This window comes from Pyricularia oryzae, chromosome 1 (assembly GCF_000002495.2).
Source record: "Pyricularia oryzae 70-15 chromosome 1, whole genome shotgun sequence".
Lineage (NCBI taxonomy): Eukaryota > Fungi > Ascomycota > Sordariomycetes > Magnaporthales > Pyriculariaceae > Pyricularia > Pyricularia oryzae.
The window spans coordinates 6,669,315-6,686,063 of record NC_017844.1 but is presented as its reverse complement, the minus strand read 5'-3'; the positions used below and the strand labels follow the sequence as shown (position 1 = coordinate 6,686,063).

Genomic DNA, 16,749 nt, shown 5'->3' with positions numbered 1-16,749 from the left:
GGAAGCAAACCCCAATATAATGGCAGACGGAAATGACCTAGCCAGCGAGATCGCTAGGCTACAGGCGGTTATTACACGCCTGCAAACCGAAAGACAGAACAACCAACCGGAAGCCCGACAAGCCACACCCGAAAATAGCGCCTTTGGAGGCACCAGGTTCGAACCGACCGGCCTAGCCAGCAGGAAAACATTTAAGCCGTACGGCCATAGCCAAGAAACAGCCAACCCGCACTACAGCGAAAGAGCCAAAAGTAGAGGATCAGATCCAGGTACATTTTCCGGCAGTTCAACCACTTTTGACCGCTGGATTACGAAATTAGCAGATTATTTCGAAGAGGATAATACAACCTTCCGAACTGAACGAAGCCGCATGGCAAAACTGTTCAGCCTGTTGGACGACCGACCAGCAACAATGTTGGAGACCAGATACAATTCAGAGACCCAACCGTATTCATGCGTGGCAGAGATAATCCAGGTTTTGGCCACGGTATACCATAACAGCAATCAAGCGTCCGAAGCATGGGAAAAACTATCAAAAATGTATTTTGAATGCGGACCAGGTAATGACGTTTGTCACGGCCAGGCATACATTGGAGAACCTCAGTGTATTAGGCGCTATCGACGAAAATTCTAAACTGAAGAGAAGAGAGAAATTACAATCAACGACGCGCTCAAGAGACGCGCTTAAATCCGGAGTAAGTGGACCCTTGTCCGATCCCTGGCTCAGCGTGGCTGGTAGAGCCGAGTCGTGATTCTGAGGGTAGGTCTGGGGGCCTGATCCTCACATTACCCCCCTTTAAGGCCTGATCGACGTAGGCGGTCAGAGTCTTGAGTCTGTTACGTGTGTCTCCTCGGGGCCTTCCGCCGCTCTCGTGTCTCTTTCGCATCGTGTTCGGCAACATTGTCCTCGGGTCCGTCTTCCGCAAAAATATCCTCTGCTGCGCTCCTGATCCACTGTTGCAAATTTACCGGAGGTCCTGCTGCGTCCGGGTACTCCCTGTGAAAGGTATCCAGCAGTACTGGTGAATTTTTCAAGTCGCGGGCCTCATACCATGTCTCATCAGGGTCGAGTCCGACCCACGATACCTGATATTGCAACGTCTTCTTTCGTCCGAATAGTCGCGAGGCCAACACTTGCTCCACCTCCCACTCCGGTTCTCCGTTAATCTCGACCGGTGGTTCCGGCTTTTGATACTGCTGAGGTAATGGATCCGTTGCTGCTTTGCGCAGTCGGCTGGCGTGGAACAGCTTACTACCTTTATACCAGGCAGGGGTGTCGAGAATGAAGCTGTGACCCTTTTCCCCGAGAATCGTCCATGGTCCTGCATTTTGCGAGTCCAATTTGGTCGTAGGAGCTTCGGTGGAAAAACCCTTTTTGCTAACGTAAACCGCATCTCCCACCGTAAAGTCGACCGGTCGCCGTTTCTTGTTAGCCTGCCTCTGTTGCTCTATCTGCGCTCCGAGTCCATTGTTGCGGGCCAGCTCCTGAGCTTGCCGAGCTTGGCGGACCATTTCCAGCGCCTTTTGTTGCTGACCGGTCTCCAGGTCTTCTTCGGGTAAAGGTAGAGAGAGCGGGTCTCTAGGGCGAGCTCCTGTTTCTGCTTCGATCGGTGCCATGCCGATAGAGGCGTGAACGGACGAATTGTGGCCGAAGTCGAAGGCGGGAATATGCCGTCGCCAATTCGTTTGGTATTTGTCTACATAGAAGCGCATTTTCTGATCCAATTCAGCGTTGGTAATTTCGACGCTGCCCTGACTTTGAGGGTGGCGGGCGCTTCCATGTTTATGCTTTGTTCCTGTCAACTCGTTTAAAGTGTTTAGGAACTCGGATATAAACGGTCCGGCGTTGTCGGAAAGCCATAAGTCGGGGACGCCTTTCCAACGGTACACAGTCTGATAATACCGCATGGCCAAGGTCTCCGCGGTGTCTGTCTTTTTTCCCGGTAGGGTGGCCAAAAGTTTGGTCAATCGGCAGATGAAGACCCAGACGTAATTATAGCCTTCTTTATCCTTGGGCATATTTTTGCCGTCTACCATTACGTGCTGCCAACACCGTCTAGGGATCTCCAGTGGGTGCAACAGCCCAGGCGTCTTATCATGTCGTACCTTGTTGCGTTGACATTCGCGACAATTCTTAATGTAGCGTTTGACGTCTCGATTTCGGTCGGGCCACCAATAGTTCTTTTTCAGGCGGCTGAGGGTTTTATTCTGGCCTCCATGGCCGAAGATCTTGGGCTCATGAGCTTCGCGGATGAGAGCCGTTCTTAAGAAGATCTTGCCATCCTGGGTAGTCTCGGGTACCGTTAACAGACTGTCATGGCGACCTAGGTTCTGTTTTAGGTTCTCTTCCAGGATAAGGGCCACTAGGTCAGCTCCTTGAGGTGCGGAGGGTTCCAAGTTGTTAATTGTTGGAGGGGGCTCGCCGGGTTGGAAGTTAATCTTTTCCGGAGGGATTAATGCCATGGTGCGGTCTAGCACAGCTCGGGCCTTGACCGTAGGGTTGTCGACGGTTTTGCGCGAAAGGGCATCGGCTGCCACATTATCCTTGCCGGGACGGTATTTAAAGGTGATGTCGAAGTTGGCCAAGTAGTCAGCCCATCGTATCTGGCGAGCGGACAAAAGTTTTTTGGTCGACCAATAAATCAAGGCCTGGTGATCGGTAAAAACACAGAACTTGGTACCCAATAGGGCTGGTTCGAAGTCCTTTAGCGTATTAATCACAGCTAATAGCTCCTGGTCCTGAATCGGATAGTTTTGTTCAGCAGGGGACATGGTTTTGGACGAATAGCCGATTGGCTTCCAGCTGCCATCGTCCTGTTGCTGCCACACGACCCCGGCGGTGGCCCTGCCACTGGCGTCGGTGTCCATCCTGACAGGCATACCGGGTTTGAAGAAACTCATTACGGGGGCGGTGACCACCAGTTGTTTCAGCGCTTCAAAAGCGGCCTTCTGCTCGGGGCCTTTTTCGAACGGGACTCCCTTTTTCAATAATCGGGTCAGAGGTTCTGCTTGTTCGCTGGCGTGATGGCAGAACGTCCGAACGAAATTACATAGGCCTAGGAAGGATCGTACTGCGGAAACGGAGGTGACGTCGTCCCATTGCCAGCTGGTGATGGCTTCGACCTTTTTGGGGTCGATGCGGATACCTTTACCGATTTCTAGAAGTAAACCCAGGTACTCGATTTCGAAAACGCCGAAACTTGACTTTTTGATATCGCCTTGGAGTCCGGCTTTGTGCAGCCTGTAAATAACCTCCTCGGTTTGCTCAAAATGGACTTGCTCTGATTTATCCTCGGTGTAAATCAACACGTCGTCTGCGTAGGCGCTCGCGAAAGCGTCCAGCAGTTCATTAAGCTGAGCGTTAATAAAAGCTTGGAACCAGGCGGGTCCGACCTTCAGTCCAAAGGGTAAGACCTTCCACTGAAACGTCCCTTGTCGCGTTTTGAACGCCGTTAAGTACCGTGAGTTCGGATCCATTAGCAATCTGTTAAAAGCTCGGATAATGTCGATCTTGGTCATCCTCCGGGCTTTTCCACATTTGCTCAACGTCCCGGCCACGTCGGGGGCAAGTACTTGTCGTCCTTTGATGAATTTGTTTACCCATCGGTAATCCACACAAAAACGTTGCTCCTTCGATTGCGGTTTAGGAACGAACAGAGTCGAAGCTGCGGTCTCCTCCATTGTCCGTTCAATGAAATCGATCCTCAGAAGTTCGTCGATGGTTTCCTTTTCCAACTCCATCATCGCGAAAGGGGTCGAATAGCGGGCTGGCCTCCCCTCCAAAGGTTTCTCGAGTTCCAAAACCACGTCGAAGCCGGGTCGGCTAGGCGGGAGAATCGTCGACGCCTTTTTGGAAAAGAAACCTTCAAGGTGGGCAAGTGCTTTGGGTAACTTGGCTCGTACTTGCGCGATGTGCTCCGGGTCTTCGCCTGCAGGAAATGGAATGGGATGTCCATCGTGAGTCTTGTTCCATTGCAGGGCTGATACCGCATTGAGGCTGGTCGTAGGCGTATCGTTTACTGGTACCAGCGGTATAGGCTCCGTGGGTAACGGGGATCGCTTCCATCGATCTTGACGTGGGTCGTTAAGAAGGGCACAAATATTGGCTGGCAGGGCTTTGTTGGAAACGGTCTTTGGGATAGTCGGAAAGGCGCTAATTTCTGCGATCTGAGCCTGGTTTCCGTGTTGGCGTTTAGGGCCTTGAAGTATCTTGCGGACCTGGATGCGACGGTCTTCTTGTTCCATCTTGCGGTCCCGGCGGACTGCGTCAGCTTGGGCCTCGAGGTCCAGAGGCGGATTTGAACGTTGTACGACGATTGCCGGTGAGTATTGGGCCATGGCGGGCAGGTCGTTGGGCCAAACGAAGCTGCGGGTAGCTGGGAATAAGCCTACTCGATGCTTCGTCCACCATTCTTGTCCGATAAACACATCGTGTGCCGTTTCGAGGAGGATGAATTTCTGCCGTGGGAATTGTCGTCCGTCGATTTGCAAGGTGAGCCGAAGGTATTCGGTGGCTCTTGCGGTGACCTTCCGGTTAAAATCTCCAAAGTCCAAAGGTTTGGGGAGCTTTTTGATAGGTAGCTCTAAACGTTGGGCGACCTTTTTCGCGAGGCTCGGTCGGATGGATAAGTACACATCTGCTCCGGTGTCACAGAGAGCTTGGGCGTTGAGACCACGACCTTTGTCTTGCAGTTGAATGGGAGCAAGGAAGGTGTTTAATTTGGGTGATCTATCGATTTTAGCTATCTGAGGCATGCAGACTGCCGAGGAGATTTCCGGCAGCCTTAGCAGTTTTCCGAATCCGACGAAGTTGAGCTGTGGCCGGATCGTTCACCAGCTTCTCGATCGCCTTCGTGTTGAAGGGCGAGGACGGCGGCGATGTGAGCGGCCTTTTGGGGGCAATTGCGTGCCAGGTGCCCGGCTTCTTGGCAAAGGAAGCATTTACCCTCAATGACCAATTTGGCGTTTTCTCTGCTGGGCGACTTCGGTGCGTCAACGGTCTGTGTGCGGGCTTGGTTCTTGGCTTCCTGGCTGTGCCGGCGATTCTCGCGTCGACGCTGTTTGCGTTCGGCGCTGGCTGAACGCTCACGGCGCTCTTCCCTCTTTTTGCGGTTTTCGCGGAGCTCCTCCCAAGCGCGTTGTTGGGCCAGCGCCGAGTTCGCAACTTCTCCGGCAAAGGTCTCGTACGAGATATTTGGGTCTTTGGATAGGCTGAGAAGCTGGGGGTTCAGGCTGGCAGGAACGTGCTCATAGAGAACCAACTTGCGTTCCGTTTTGGCAATGTTGGCTTTATCGGCTAGGCTGTTAACCTTGCCAATAAACTGGTGGATGTCTGTTGACTTGTCCGACAGACTAAACTTCAAGTGACGAAGCTCCTCACGGGCTTTGGAGGCTTGATTATCATCGTGGTAAACAGCGGCTAGGGTCGCGACCATTTCGGCCGCGCTGCTGAAAGGCATAATGGTGGATTCATAGCGGCCTTGGATAAGGTCGTTGGCAAGCCCTTCAGTGAGGGAATTGATCACCGCCATGCGGCTTCTTTCTGTTTTGTAAGTTTCGTCGTCCTCTACAAATTTATCTGCGATTTTGGTGATCCATTTATCAAAACGATCCTTATCACCATTAAACATGCCGGGGTCGATGCCGGCTTTACGTGCCGTCCTGTCGTAGGCAGGGTTTTTAGCATTTTGGTTACTTCCGTAAGGTTTAAATGCTGCCCGGGCAGCGATACCATGGGGCTTAAACTCAGCCCCTCCAAAGGCGCTGTTCAAAGGCGTAATACCGCGGGTTTGACGGGTGGCATTGTTACTCCGGGTGGCGAGCTGGTCTTTAAGTTGGGCAATGGTGGCCAAAAGATCTTGCAGCTGTGATTGAGTGATGGTAGCCTGGCCGGTTGTGCTTTCGCTTTCGTCTGCCATTTCGCTTCTCATTTGGGCGGCAGGCGAGGGCGCTCTGCTTGGAGATTTCGGAATTTCGTTCCTGCCGTCTGACGTCTTGGCAGAAGGTTGGTGGGGAGGGCTTCGCGCCTCTCCTGGGTGCTCAGAAACTGACTCGTACTCGTACGATCCGTCAACTTCGATGCTGTCGACTGGCTGATCTTGCTCTGTGTCGGATTGGGGCTCAACGGGCTCTTCAGGCTCTGTGTTGGCGCTGGTAGGAGCGGGCTCTACTGGCTCTGGGCTCACTGGGGCAACTGTAATCTCTCCGTTTTGGTCCGAGTCTTCGATGTTGGGAGTAGCAGTGCCGGAAGCCAAATTATCTGGCTTTGCTGAGTTTGCGTTTGTCACGCGTTGGGATTGGCGAATCGGTGGGCCGTAATTCTTACGCGGCGACATTGATTTCGCGAATGGTGTCCTCTGTTTCTGTGGCCTAGTTTACCGTCGCGCACAGCCGACGTAGTGAATGATTGAATGAAGGGATTGAACGATATATTTTAATTGCTTCACCAGCAAATTATAGTGAGTTTAGAATTATGTCACGGCCAGGCATACATTGGAGAACCTCAGTGTATTAGGCGCTATCGACGAAAATTCTAAACTGAAGAGAAGAGAGAAATTACAATCAACGACGCGCTCAAGAGACGCGCTTAAATCCGGAGTAAGTGGACCCTTGTCCGATCCCTGGCTCAGCGTGGCTGGTAGAGCCGAGTCGTGATTCTGAGGGTAGGTCTGGGGGCCTGATCCTCACAACGTTTACAGTTTCATTGCCGAGGTGAATGCTCTCGCCGATAAAATTGGAGTACCAGCAGGAGAACGCAAAATTACGCTGTGGCAACATATCCCGGCAGACCTCGATCACCGGCTGTTACGAGACAGCAAGGACCCCAGAATATCTTATGAAGAATTCGCAAATTTGGTGGCCGATGCAGCTCACAGCATTCAGCGAGCGTATCGGGAACGAGAGGAGCGAAAACAGAAAAGTCGCGGTAAAGATAGAAAAGAGAAATACCCCTACAGCCCAGACAAAAACAGGAAAAGCAATCGAGGACGCTATTACAAATCCAGCAACCCGAACAAAGGAGAAAGAAGCGACATGGTACCTAAAACAACAGAAGCCACAGGACGTGGTTTGACAGAAACTGAAAAGATGGCTCATTGGGAAGCCAACACTTGCTTCGCGTGCGGGAAAGAAGGACATAAATCATTTGAATGCCCCAATAAAACGAAAGCAGTCAGGGCCTTGGATTTTGAGGACAACCACAGCACTAATGACGAGCAAAAGCGATCGGGAAAAGAGTGAGACCGCCAAAAGCCTCCTCGGTGGTCCAAATGTCTACGATAGCTCAAATTGGTAGTAACCCACGACCTAAATCTTTCATCATTCGAATTTAGATACAGGTTAATGGCGTAGCACTATCAGTCAAAGCTCTTTGTGACACCGGAGCAGATATTTCTCTTTTGATCAGCCCAGCAATCGCTAAACAAGCCGCAGAACGGCTAGGAGCCCGGCTTCAAAGGTTAAAAACCCCGCTACTTTTGTCGGATTACCGCAAACAGGACGCAGGACGCATTACGCACAAACTAAAAGCGACCTTGGAAATCGATGGACGCCGGTTCAGCAACCAAATGTTTTACGTGACGGAAAGTGGACATGATATGTTTATTGGGCAGGATTGGCTAGTTGAACAGGATGTTTGGATCCACCCGAAAACGCAAACGTTCGCATGGCCTGAAAGGACACCGTCGCTGGCAAAATTCTCGCCAGCCATTAGACTTCCGAACATGTTGGACAAGCCCGATCCGGTTGCACAAACCGATGCAGAGCGGCGCGACCGAGCATTCGAACGGGAAACCAAAAGGGTGCAAATACTTCGACGACCGTGGCGCCAAACAACCTCTTTAAAACCCAGACCGACCCCGGTCGTCTTGGGTGAGGACCAAAACGTTATAAATATAGCCGCCCTTCAACACAAGCTGGACACCGACCCCCGACAAAAGCGATGGAAATCGTGCCCATTACCCACGCAGCCCATCACGTTAGAAATTGGACCCGAAAAACCCGCCATCAGCCTATCTGCCGTCGGCCGTTCGTACCAATGGAAAACCAATAAGGGAGAACCGATCCCGTTCCCGGAAAATGAAGACCCCGACCATGTCGAACTGGTCCGACGCAAACTGCCATCCCGACTCGCTCACCTGGAGGGATTCTTTTCGAAAGCGGCTTCAACCAACCTGCCTCCACATCGCCCAGGGCACGATGTAATTTTGGAGCTAGACAAGCCAAAAACAGGATCGCCTCCGACGTACAGGACACCTGTGGAATTCCTGCCGCTCGAAAAGGAAATAGTCGACGAGCTGCTGCGCATTGGGTTTATCGAACCCTGTATGCAGGCCGACCCAGCGCCTGTCCTGTTCGTACCTAAACCACATTCCAAAGAACGCCGTTTTTGCACCGACTACCGATGGATTAACCAGTTTTTGAAAGATCGATTCGTACCAGCCCCGGATGTCAACGGAACTATCTTTAATTGTCGCAATGCAAAGAGGTTTACGAAAATCGACATTATCCGAGCTTTTAACCGGTTACGTATGGCTGTTGGTTCAGAGTACCTTACTGCTTTCCGCACCCGTTAAGGCACCTTTCAATGGAAGGTGCTCCCCTTTGGGCTAAAAGTCGGCCCAGCTTGGTGGTAATCTTTTATCAACGCTCAGCTAAATGAACTTTTGGACTTGTTTGCCAGCGCATACGCCGACGATGTTTTGGTTTATTCCGACGGAAACGAAGAAGAACATTGGGACCAAATAGAAGAGGTTATTTACCGGTTAAGCCGGGTCGACCTCCAGGGAGATATAAAAAAATCTCGATTTAACGTTACCACGGTCGATTATCTTGGTATCGTTATGGACGCAGGTCTGGGTATCCGTATCGATCCAGACAAATTGCAGGCCATTAGCGATTGGAAGTTCGAAGACCTCACGTCCAAAACAGCCGTACGTTCCTTTTTGGGATTGTGCAATTACATCCGAATGTTTTGCCACCATGCCAGCAGCGTCGCTGAGCCGTTGAACCGACTGTTGAAGAAAGACGCCAAATTTGCTATGGGACCAGAACAGAGGCGAGCATTTGAGAAAATGAAACGTTTAGCCTGCGATGTACCGGTTATGGCATTTTTCACCCCAGGCCGACCGACCAAGGTAGAAACCGACGCCTCACGCAACGCGATCGGCGGAGCAATCTGGCAACAACAACCAGGTGGAGAATGGAAGCCTGTGGGATATTTCTCAAAAACGATGACCCCAGCAGAACGCGCATACCCGATCCAAAACCGAGAGCTGCTGGCAGTGGTTCAAACGCTGGAACATTACGAACCAGAATTGTTGGGGACAAGCTTTTTCGTGGTTACAGACCACCAAGCTTTAGTTTACTATTCCACAAAACGACTCCTTTCGACTCGACAGGTGCGTTGGGCAGATTTCCTGGCCAACTTCAACATTACGTTTCAGTACCGCCGCGGCAAAGACAATATAGCCGCCGATGCCCTGTCCCGCAAGACGGCAGACCTTCCAACAGTTAAAGCTCGGGAAAAAGAAGAACGAACAATGACTTTAATCCCACCTGAGAAGATCACACCTACGGTGGCCGCCGTCAACATTGTCGACCCAAACGCCCACGTGGTGAGCGGCGCAGATTTGGTAGACCTAATACGACAAGAGAACGAAAAGCAAAAGCTAGGCCAACACCAAGGAAAGCTAGTAGTCCCGGAAACGACTGTAGACGGACAGATCTTTTTGAGGACCGCTCTAATCCGTGAAGCTCACGAGCCCAAAATATTCGCCCACGCAGGACAGAACAAGACGATACAAATAATCAAAAGACGGTATTTTTGGGAGGGCATGAGTCAAACCATTCGGAAATACATTAAAAACTGTCACGACTGCGAGCGAAATAAAGGCAGACACGACAAGACCCCGGGCCTATTGCATCCGCTACCGATACCGAATTACGTTTGGGAATATGTAGCAGTTGACGGAAAGGATATGCCCAAAGACAAGTTCGGATACAATTACGTGTGGGTGTTCGTTTGCAAGTTTAGTCGCCTGATAGCCACGATCCCGGGCCAGAAGACCGACACAGCAGAAATCCTGGCCTCCCGATATTACCGATACCTATACCGTTTCCTAGGACTACCTTTCGTTTGGATTAGCGACAACGCCGGGCCGTTCATCTCCGAATTTATGGCGACGATAAATGAACTCACGGGTACTAAACACCGACACGGCAGCGCCCTGCACCCTCAAACACAAGGTGCCGTAGAGATAACCAACCAGGAACTGGACCAAAAGCTGCGGTTCTATATCGACAAATACCAGACCAGTTGGAGCGTATATTTGCCTGCTTTGGATTTTGCCCACAACGCCGCGTGGCATTCCAGCCTTGGTATGTGCCCGTTAAAGGTAGTGCTCGGGACCGAACCCCGAAACCCGCTGTCCACCGACCTGCCAACCACGACCGTTAATTCAGACCAGAAACGAAAAGCGCTGCAGATCGTCCGCCAGACTAAAGAAGTCCAAGAGTTGGCTCGCCAAAACGCGCTAAAAACGCAGGCGAGGCAGGAAGAACAAGCTAACAAAAAGCGGCGACCAGTAGATTTTGGGGTTAACGACTATGTTTTCGTCAAGAAAAAAGGGTTTCCGACGACCGCACCGACGACCAGATTGGATTTACAGTGGACCGGACCATGGCAGATTCTAGAAGAACGAGGATATAGCTATATTCTGGACGTACCTGAATCGTTTAAAGGAAAAAACTTGTTCCACGCAGACCGCCTCCGCAAAGCCGCAATGGACCCATTACCACAACAGAAAAGAGAGCCGCCTCCGCCAGAAGAGATCAACGGAGAACCAGAGTTTGTGGTCGATAAAGTTCTAACGTCCCGATTATTTGGCCGGAATAAGACATTGCAATACCAGGTGTGAGGATCAGGCCCCTAGACCTACCCTCAGAATCACGTGAGGATCAGGCCCCTAGACCTACCCTCAGAATCACGACTCGGCTCCACACCGAGCCAGGGATCGGACAAGGATCCACTACCTCCGGATTTAAGCGCGTCTCTTGAGCGCGTCGACGATTGTAATTTCTCTCTTCTCTTCAGTTTAGAATTTTCGTCGATAGCGCCTAATACACTGAAGTTCTCCAATGTATGCCTGGCCGTGACACCAGGTCGTATGGCAAAGATGTGATCCAGACGACACGTGGTACCCGGCTGAAAATTTCAAGAATTCAGCGACAGCCCTTGACGACTTCCACAAGAAGTACAAAGATGCCGCAGGACCGCCGAAGCGATTGGCAATCTGGATAAAAGCCGCTGCCGAGGATAAGTTGGACGAACCGAATCAGGAGGATAACGTGGCGGAGCATGGAGAGTTAAACGGTAAAAGGAAAAAGCGACGACATGGTTAACTTGACAAGAGCTTCGCATGATCTCCTGCGTCGACATACGAGGTTTGGAAGGGGGTAGTGTGACATTTGGACCATGAGATCACCAGACCCTAACCCTGACCCTGGACCAACGACCCACCAGGGTGATACCTTTATCGACGTCGCGTCAAGCTCAGAACTTTGTTTGTTTCCTTTCCTCTCCTCAGAGTAGAATCTTCGTCGATAGGCGCCAATAGACTAGCTTCCGTGCTATGCTTACCCTGGCCGTGACATCTGGAACGTCGCGGGGGCTCCCGTTAGCCCGAAAGGTATGACTAGGCTCTCGTATAAGCCGAATCTCGTGCGGAATGCCGTCAGGTATTCTTCCCCCTTTTTAATCCGAATATTGTTAAAAGCGGAAACGATATCGATTTTCGAGAAGAATTTCATGCCGGCCAGGTTGTTCAGGGTCTCTCGGACTAGCGGCAGCGGGTAACGGTCTTTTACGGTAATGTTATTCAGCGCGCGGTAATCCACGCAAAACCTCAACCCTCCTCCCTGCTTCTTCACGAACAAAACGGGCGAGGCGACGGATGACGAACTGGGTCTGATAAACCCTTTTTTCAACTCTGCGGTCAGCCATTCCTTAAGGGCTATCAGCTCTTCGCGGGACATGGCGTACAGGGGGCCGAACGGCGGCGTTTTTCCTTCTATAAGCGGGATATGGTGGTCGGACGGTCGGTGTGGGGGCAGCTTCTCGGCTTCTTGCGGGGAAAATACGTCCGCGAATTCCCGGATTGTTTCGGGCAGGGTCGGCCCGTTCCTATTTTGGGGGTCGGCGGCTAGGACCTCATCAATCTGTTTCAAGGTTACGGCGTACAGTCGGCAGGATCGGCGGCGGGCGTATATGCTCGCGGCTTGCAGGGAAATAGGGGCGATATCCATTTCGCGGAGGGACGGCGGTCGGTCAGCCTGGTACTGGGGGCGGCTTTTTTTTGGTACGGCGTGTAAAGCTTTAACCTTCTCCGGTTTGTCGGGCATATTGCAGTGTCGGCGGCAATAGTCGCTGTTAAACGTAATAACGTGTGACGCGAATCCAATCGTTGGATCGTGCTGCTTTAGCCAAGGCATTCCTAGCACAATGGGGTAGTGGGCTAGCTGTGTGACGAAGAACAGCGCGTTTTTCTGGATGTGGTCCTTGATTCTCAATTGTCCTCGGACATAATGGGTGCACTTCCCACTTTCGGCGGTCCTTCCGTCGAATACTTCGATGTCGAATGGGTTTCGCAGCGGATACATTTGTAGTTGGCGTTCTTCGGCCCATCCTTGGTCGAGGAAGCATTTTCCTTCCGCACCGCAATCGGTGAGGGCATAGGTTGGGAGGTTTTGGCCCCCCACTGTCAGTTCGGCAGGCAGGATCATCAGGTCGGATCGTTGGTTATATTCCTCTTCAACGGGGAACCCGTGAACGGCGGCGGCAGAGATGCGGATCGCCGGCGGTCTATGCGCGGCCTTGGCGGCCTGGGGGCGACTTATCCCAGGCGGGCTCCGTTTTTCGAACTTCGGCTGCTGGAGCGGCTGGCGTCCGAGCCGCGGCGGGGGTTTTTAGGGAGTTTGGTTTGTATTTGGCGCGGGGACCTGGACCTGGACCTGGATCGTTCGATTCCGGCCTGGTGCAGCCGCGTGCGGCGGGTATCCGGTTCCGGGCATTTGGCAACGAAATGTTCTTGGGATCCACAACGGTAACATAGCATGTTTTCCTTGCGGTTGTGGCGGCGTTGGCTGCTCAGGTCCATAGGGTCGTTAAGCGGGAGCTCCGCGTTTGGCTTGGGGGCGGCCCGCGGTATGTCGGGTTAGGTTCGGGGAGCCGCGCGCGCGGGGGGCGCTGCGGCCCGAGGGGTACGTGTCTGTCTATTTTTATATTGCTGGTGCTGGCGGTAGCGGTTATCCAAGCTTTGCAGGTGTCGGGTGAATTCGTGGTATTGGCGAGATGGGGCGGGGTTGTGGAGGAGCATGTCCTGGAGCTCTTCCGATATTCCCTGGAATAAAAAAGGGGGGAGGGCATCCTCCGGCATTTCTCCTTCCAAAGACAGGCGTTGGAACTCCGACAGATACTCGGCGAAATCTACGTTCCGCTGCTTCAGGGCATATAGTTTGTTTTGTGCGTTTTGGACGTGGTCGGGGTCCCCGAATGCCTCCTCTAGGTATTGGAGGAGATCCGTATAATCTCCGAATTGGGGTGTGCCTCCGACCATTTTGGGCAGGATCAGGTTGTACGCTTTACCGGACAGTCGACCGGCTATATAAATCAGGCGTGATTCGGGGTTGGGGAAGCGGTCTTTGTTTGAGGTTATCTTCCCCCGGATTTGGGTGGCGAAGCGGCGGAGGTCGGAGCGGGCGCCCGTAAATTTATCGGGGTCTGGAAGTCGTTCAGAAAGGCGGGCGGAGGCGGGATGTTCGGAAGCAGGCGGCGGAGTCGTTCCCATAGGAGTAACCATAAGGGGTTCAACAGGCGTGTTGGTAGTTGGGGCGGGGGTGGTTATGTGTACCGTGGGTAGCGTTACGGTCCGAACTTCCTTTAGTTCGGACCGTGTTTTCCCTAATTCGGCGAAAGCGGCATCCCGGGAGGTTATGGCGGAGGCCTTTTCCATGGCCATGGCCAGAATGTCGGCCTGCGCCTTGTCGCGGACACGGTCCGTTTCGGCGCGGGCGCCTTGGGTCTCGGCGCGGGCGCGTTGGGTCTCGGCTTCCTGCATTTCTAGGCAGGAGTTCAGGCGGACGTTGCTATCGTGCAATAGTTGCAGCTTTTGGTAGGAATCGGAGATGTAAGACACCCATTGTTCAGGGTGTCCTTGTAGGTGTTCGATCAGTTCCTCGGTCGAATCGGTTAAGATCGGGGGTTGCAGTGACGCAGGCATCGCGGGCACCTAATGAAGGAGCTACGTAATGTCACGGGCAGGCAGGGCGGACAGGTAGGTGCGGGCGATCAGGTAACAGGACAGAGTATATTGGCTATCTAGTCTTCCAGGTACAGGGTAGCAGGTGGTTGTTGACGAAGACGTAGCTCGAGGAGCTACGTATCGGAGACTGCAGAGATTTCGCGTAGATATACGCGCGCGAGGCGCTCGGCCCTCGCGCCTTCACGTGACAGGGGTCACGACTAAGCGACAGCCCAGTGGCTGTCCTTCAGGTCTGTGACAAATAAGCTGATTTTTGGTATATTCTTTCATTTTGAAAAGTAAAGAAGAGAAGTTAGAAAATAGTAATGCAAAAAGCAGAAAATTCATGGAGATATTTATAATAGAAGTTCGAGAGTAAAAATAGAAGTGTTGTTATTTTTGGGGTGCGGTTGTTAGGGGGGTGCGGTTAGGGGGTACCCAACGTTAATGCAATTGATTGATTGATGTATTTGCTACAAAAGAGGCCCCAAAATCAACGCCTTGACTTTTGTTTTAAATTTCCAATCAATAATTTATTCTCAGTAATAATTAAATAACGCCGCCAAACAAAATCGAGCAATAAGTGCGTTGCCTTCGTTCGCGTTAACAGGCGGGAAAACAGCTTTACAATCAGCCCCAAATGAATCCTCAATGCGTTTCCCCAAATGGCGATAATGGTTCAAAATGGGGCTCGGGCTCGTCCGCGTGCCTTTCGTCTTCTTCCGATCCAATATTCGCCGCCGAGGACTCGGTAATTCCGACGCTCGACGAGGTGCGGCAGGTGTATGCGAGAAGCAGGAGCCATTGGCAAAACCTGCTGGCGAGGGCTAAATCCATGCGTATGCGCGAGGGCACCGTCAACCTTTCCACTATTGCCCGAAACACGCCCGCGCGCTGCTCTGCCTCTCGCAGCTGCCTTTTCAGCTCTTCTATACTCGTTAGTTCATCCATGACGCGTATGGGCGTAAGTCATGGTGCGATCCGGACATTCGTGTCGCAACCCGCATGTTTGTAATTGCGGCCTTGATCGGACTGAAGTCGTATTACGTACGCACGTTGCGAGGGGTAACCTGCCTGAAACGCCCGAACTAACCAATCGGCCTATGCACGGACCTATGCTCTCGGTCGCGTCACCACGTGTGATGGACCACCACCTCCTTTGGACGTGAATCGCCAAGCCCTTTGCTCGCTGCCGGTTCACACAGACGCTGCCAATATCTTTGACTAACCCAAATCCCTTGTATTGCTTAATCAAAAATATCAAAGGGCTCGTGTACTAAGGTGTAGACCCTTGTCCTCACGTGTAACTTTGGAAATTGCTGGGTTATCTTATCGATAACGGGTTCTTACTGTATTTCCAACTCTGCAACCAGCGCGACGCGCAACATGTGCCGCAAAAAGCTCCGCATGGCCAACGTCCACCGCGCCAGGCGTCCTCTTAGGCAGAAATGGCCACCCAACCGGTAAGTGCACAATTGATCCTGCTCTGTTCGAAACATTCGATCATTAATACGTTGCTAGGCATGTCTTGCTTGAATCTTATTTCGACTTTACGTTACCCTCCGCGACCGTTGACCAGTCCCCGACCAAGAGAATATGCGACCGTCGCGCCCCTTCCGTTGCCACGTCCCAGACTCTATATCCCAACACGACGAGCGAGGATCATCAGTTGGCACATCGTCTGTCGGACCCTCTATACCCCAAAAGTGGATTTATGGCTACAGGCGAGACAACCATTACTGAGAAAGGAAGTTCTGCACCTATGTCCGAGAAGATGACGCAACATGAGACCGAATGAAAGGAGAGGCGAAACGAAGCACTTCGAAAATATGATGAGCCGCCATACTTGTACTCGCTAATGCGAATCTTTTCAGCCTTTCAATGTAAAAGAAGCATCTTTCGTACAAGAAAATAGGGAAAGATAACAGTGATATAAAACCTACATATTTAATCTCTTTACCTGAAGTTCAGGGTTGAGGCATCACGTAGAGAGGAAGGTCAACCCAGCCCTTGCTCCTTTTTGTTACAAACATACCAGATAGGAGACCTTTATAGGGAAGCTCTGAACCACCAAATCTGCCCTATGGCAGATATCCTTGCTCAGTAGGTTGGCAGTTTTGCCCCGCTTTCCAATTTATCAGTAGCTGGTGGAAGTTCTTGGTGTGTTGGGTATGAAATATATACCACAAAGCTTCCACCGGATACTTCGGAAGTAAGGTATTTATTGTTCGCTAGCGCGGGGTGGGCAACAGTCTACAACCTGCTCAGGCAGCAATTAATCAAAGCTAAGCTTCGGCTAGAAGCCTTACGTCCAGCCACATCGCCACTTCAGCGCTCCTTGCTACCCTGAAAAAGGAAATTACCAACGTTAAACGCAAGCGAGGCTGGTAACATCCATAGGAATCAGATGAAAAAAACTACGAATTTTTCGTCGAGTTACGTCTCTTAGCCA

At 51.8% G+C, this 16,749-nt stretch overlaps 3 protein-coding genes across 3 annotated transcripts; 2 read left to right on the top strand and 1 right to left on the bottom strand.

The window, feature by feature from the left end:
- Window positions 1-6,687: 6,687 nt before the first annotated feature.
- Window positions 6,688-7,239, top strand: MGG_16488 (uncharacterized protein; the record flags this gene model as incomplete). Its single annotated transcript, XM_003710710.1, has 1 exon — window positions 6,688-7,239. A coding segment is annotated over one exon (552 nt), but the record flags the coding sequence as incomplete, so codon positions are not given.
- Window positions 7,240-14,704: 7,465 nt separating this feature from the next.
- MGG_16487 (uncharacterized protein) lies at window positions 14,705-15,248 on the bottom strand (the record flags this gene model as incomplete). Its single annotated transcript, XM_003710709.1, has 1 exon — window positions 14,705-15,248. One exon carries the CDS (start codon window positions 15,246-15,248, stop codon window positions 14,946-14,948), a length of 303 nt encoding a protein of 100 aa, XP_003710757.1. The 3' UTR covers window positions 14,705-14,945.
- Window positions 15,249-15,440: 192 nt separating this feature from the next.
- MGG_04810 (uncharacterized protein) lies at window positions 15,441-16,369 on the top strand. Its single transcript, XM_003710708.1, has 2 exons — window positions 15,441-15,760; window positions 15,819-16,369. Exons 1-2 carry the CDS (start codon window positions 15,684-15,686, stop codon window positions 16,093-16,095), a joined length of 354 nt encoding a protein of 117 aa, XP_003710756.1. The 5' UTR covers window positions 15,441-15,683; the 3' UTR covers window positions 16,096-16,369.
- Window positions 16,370-16,749: the final 380 nt, after the last annotated feature.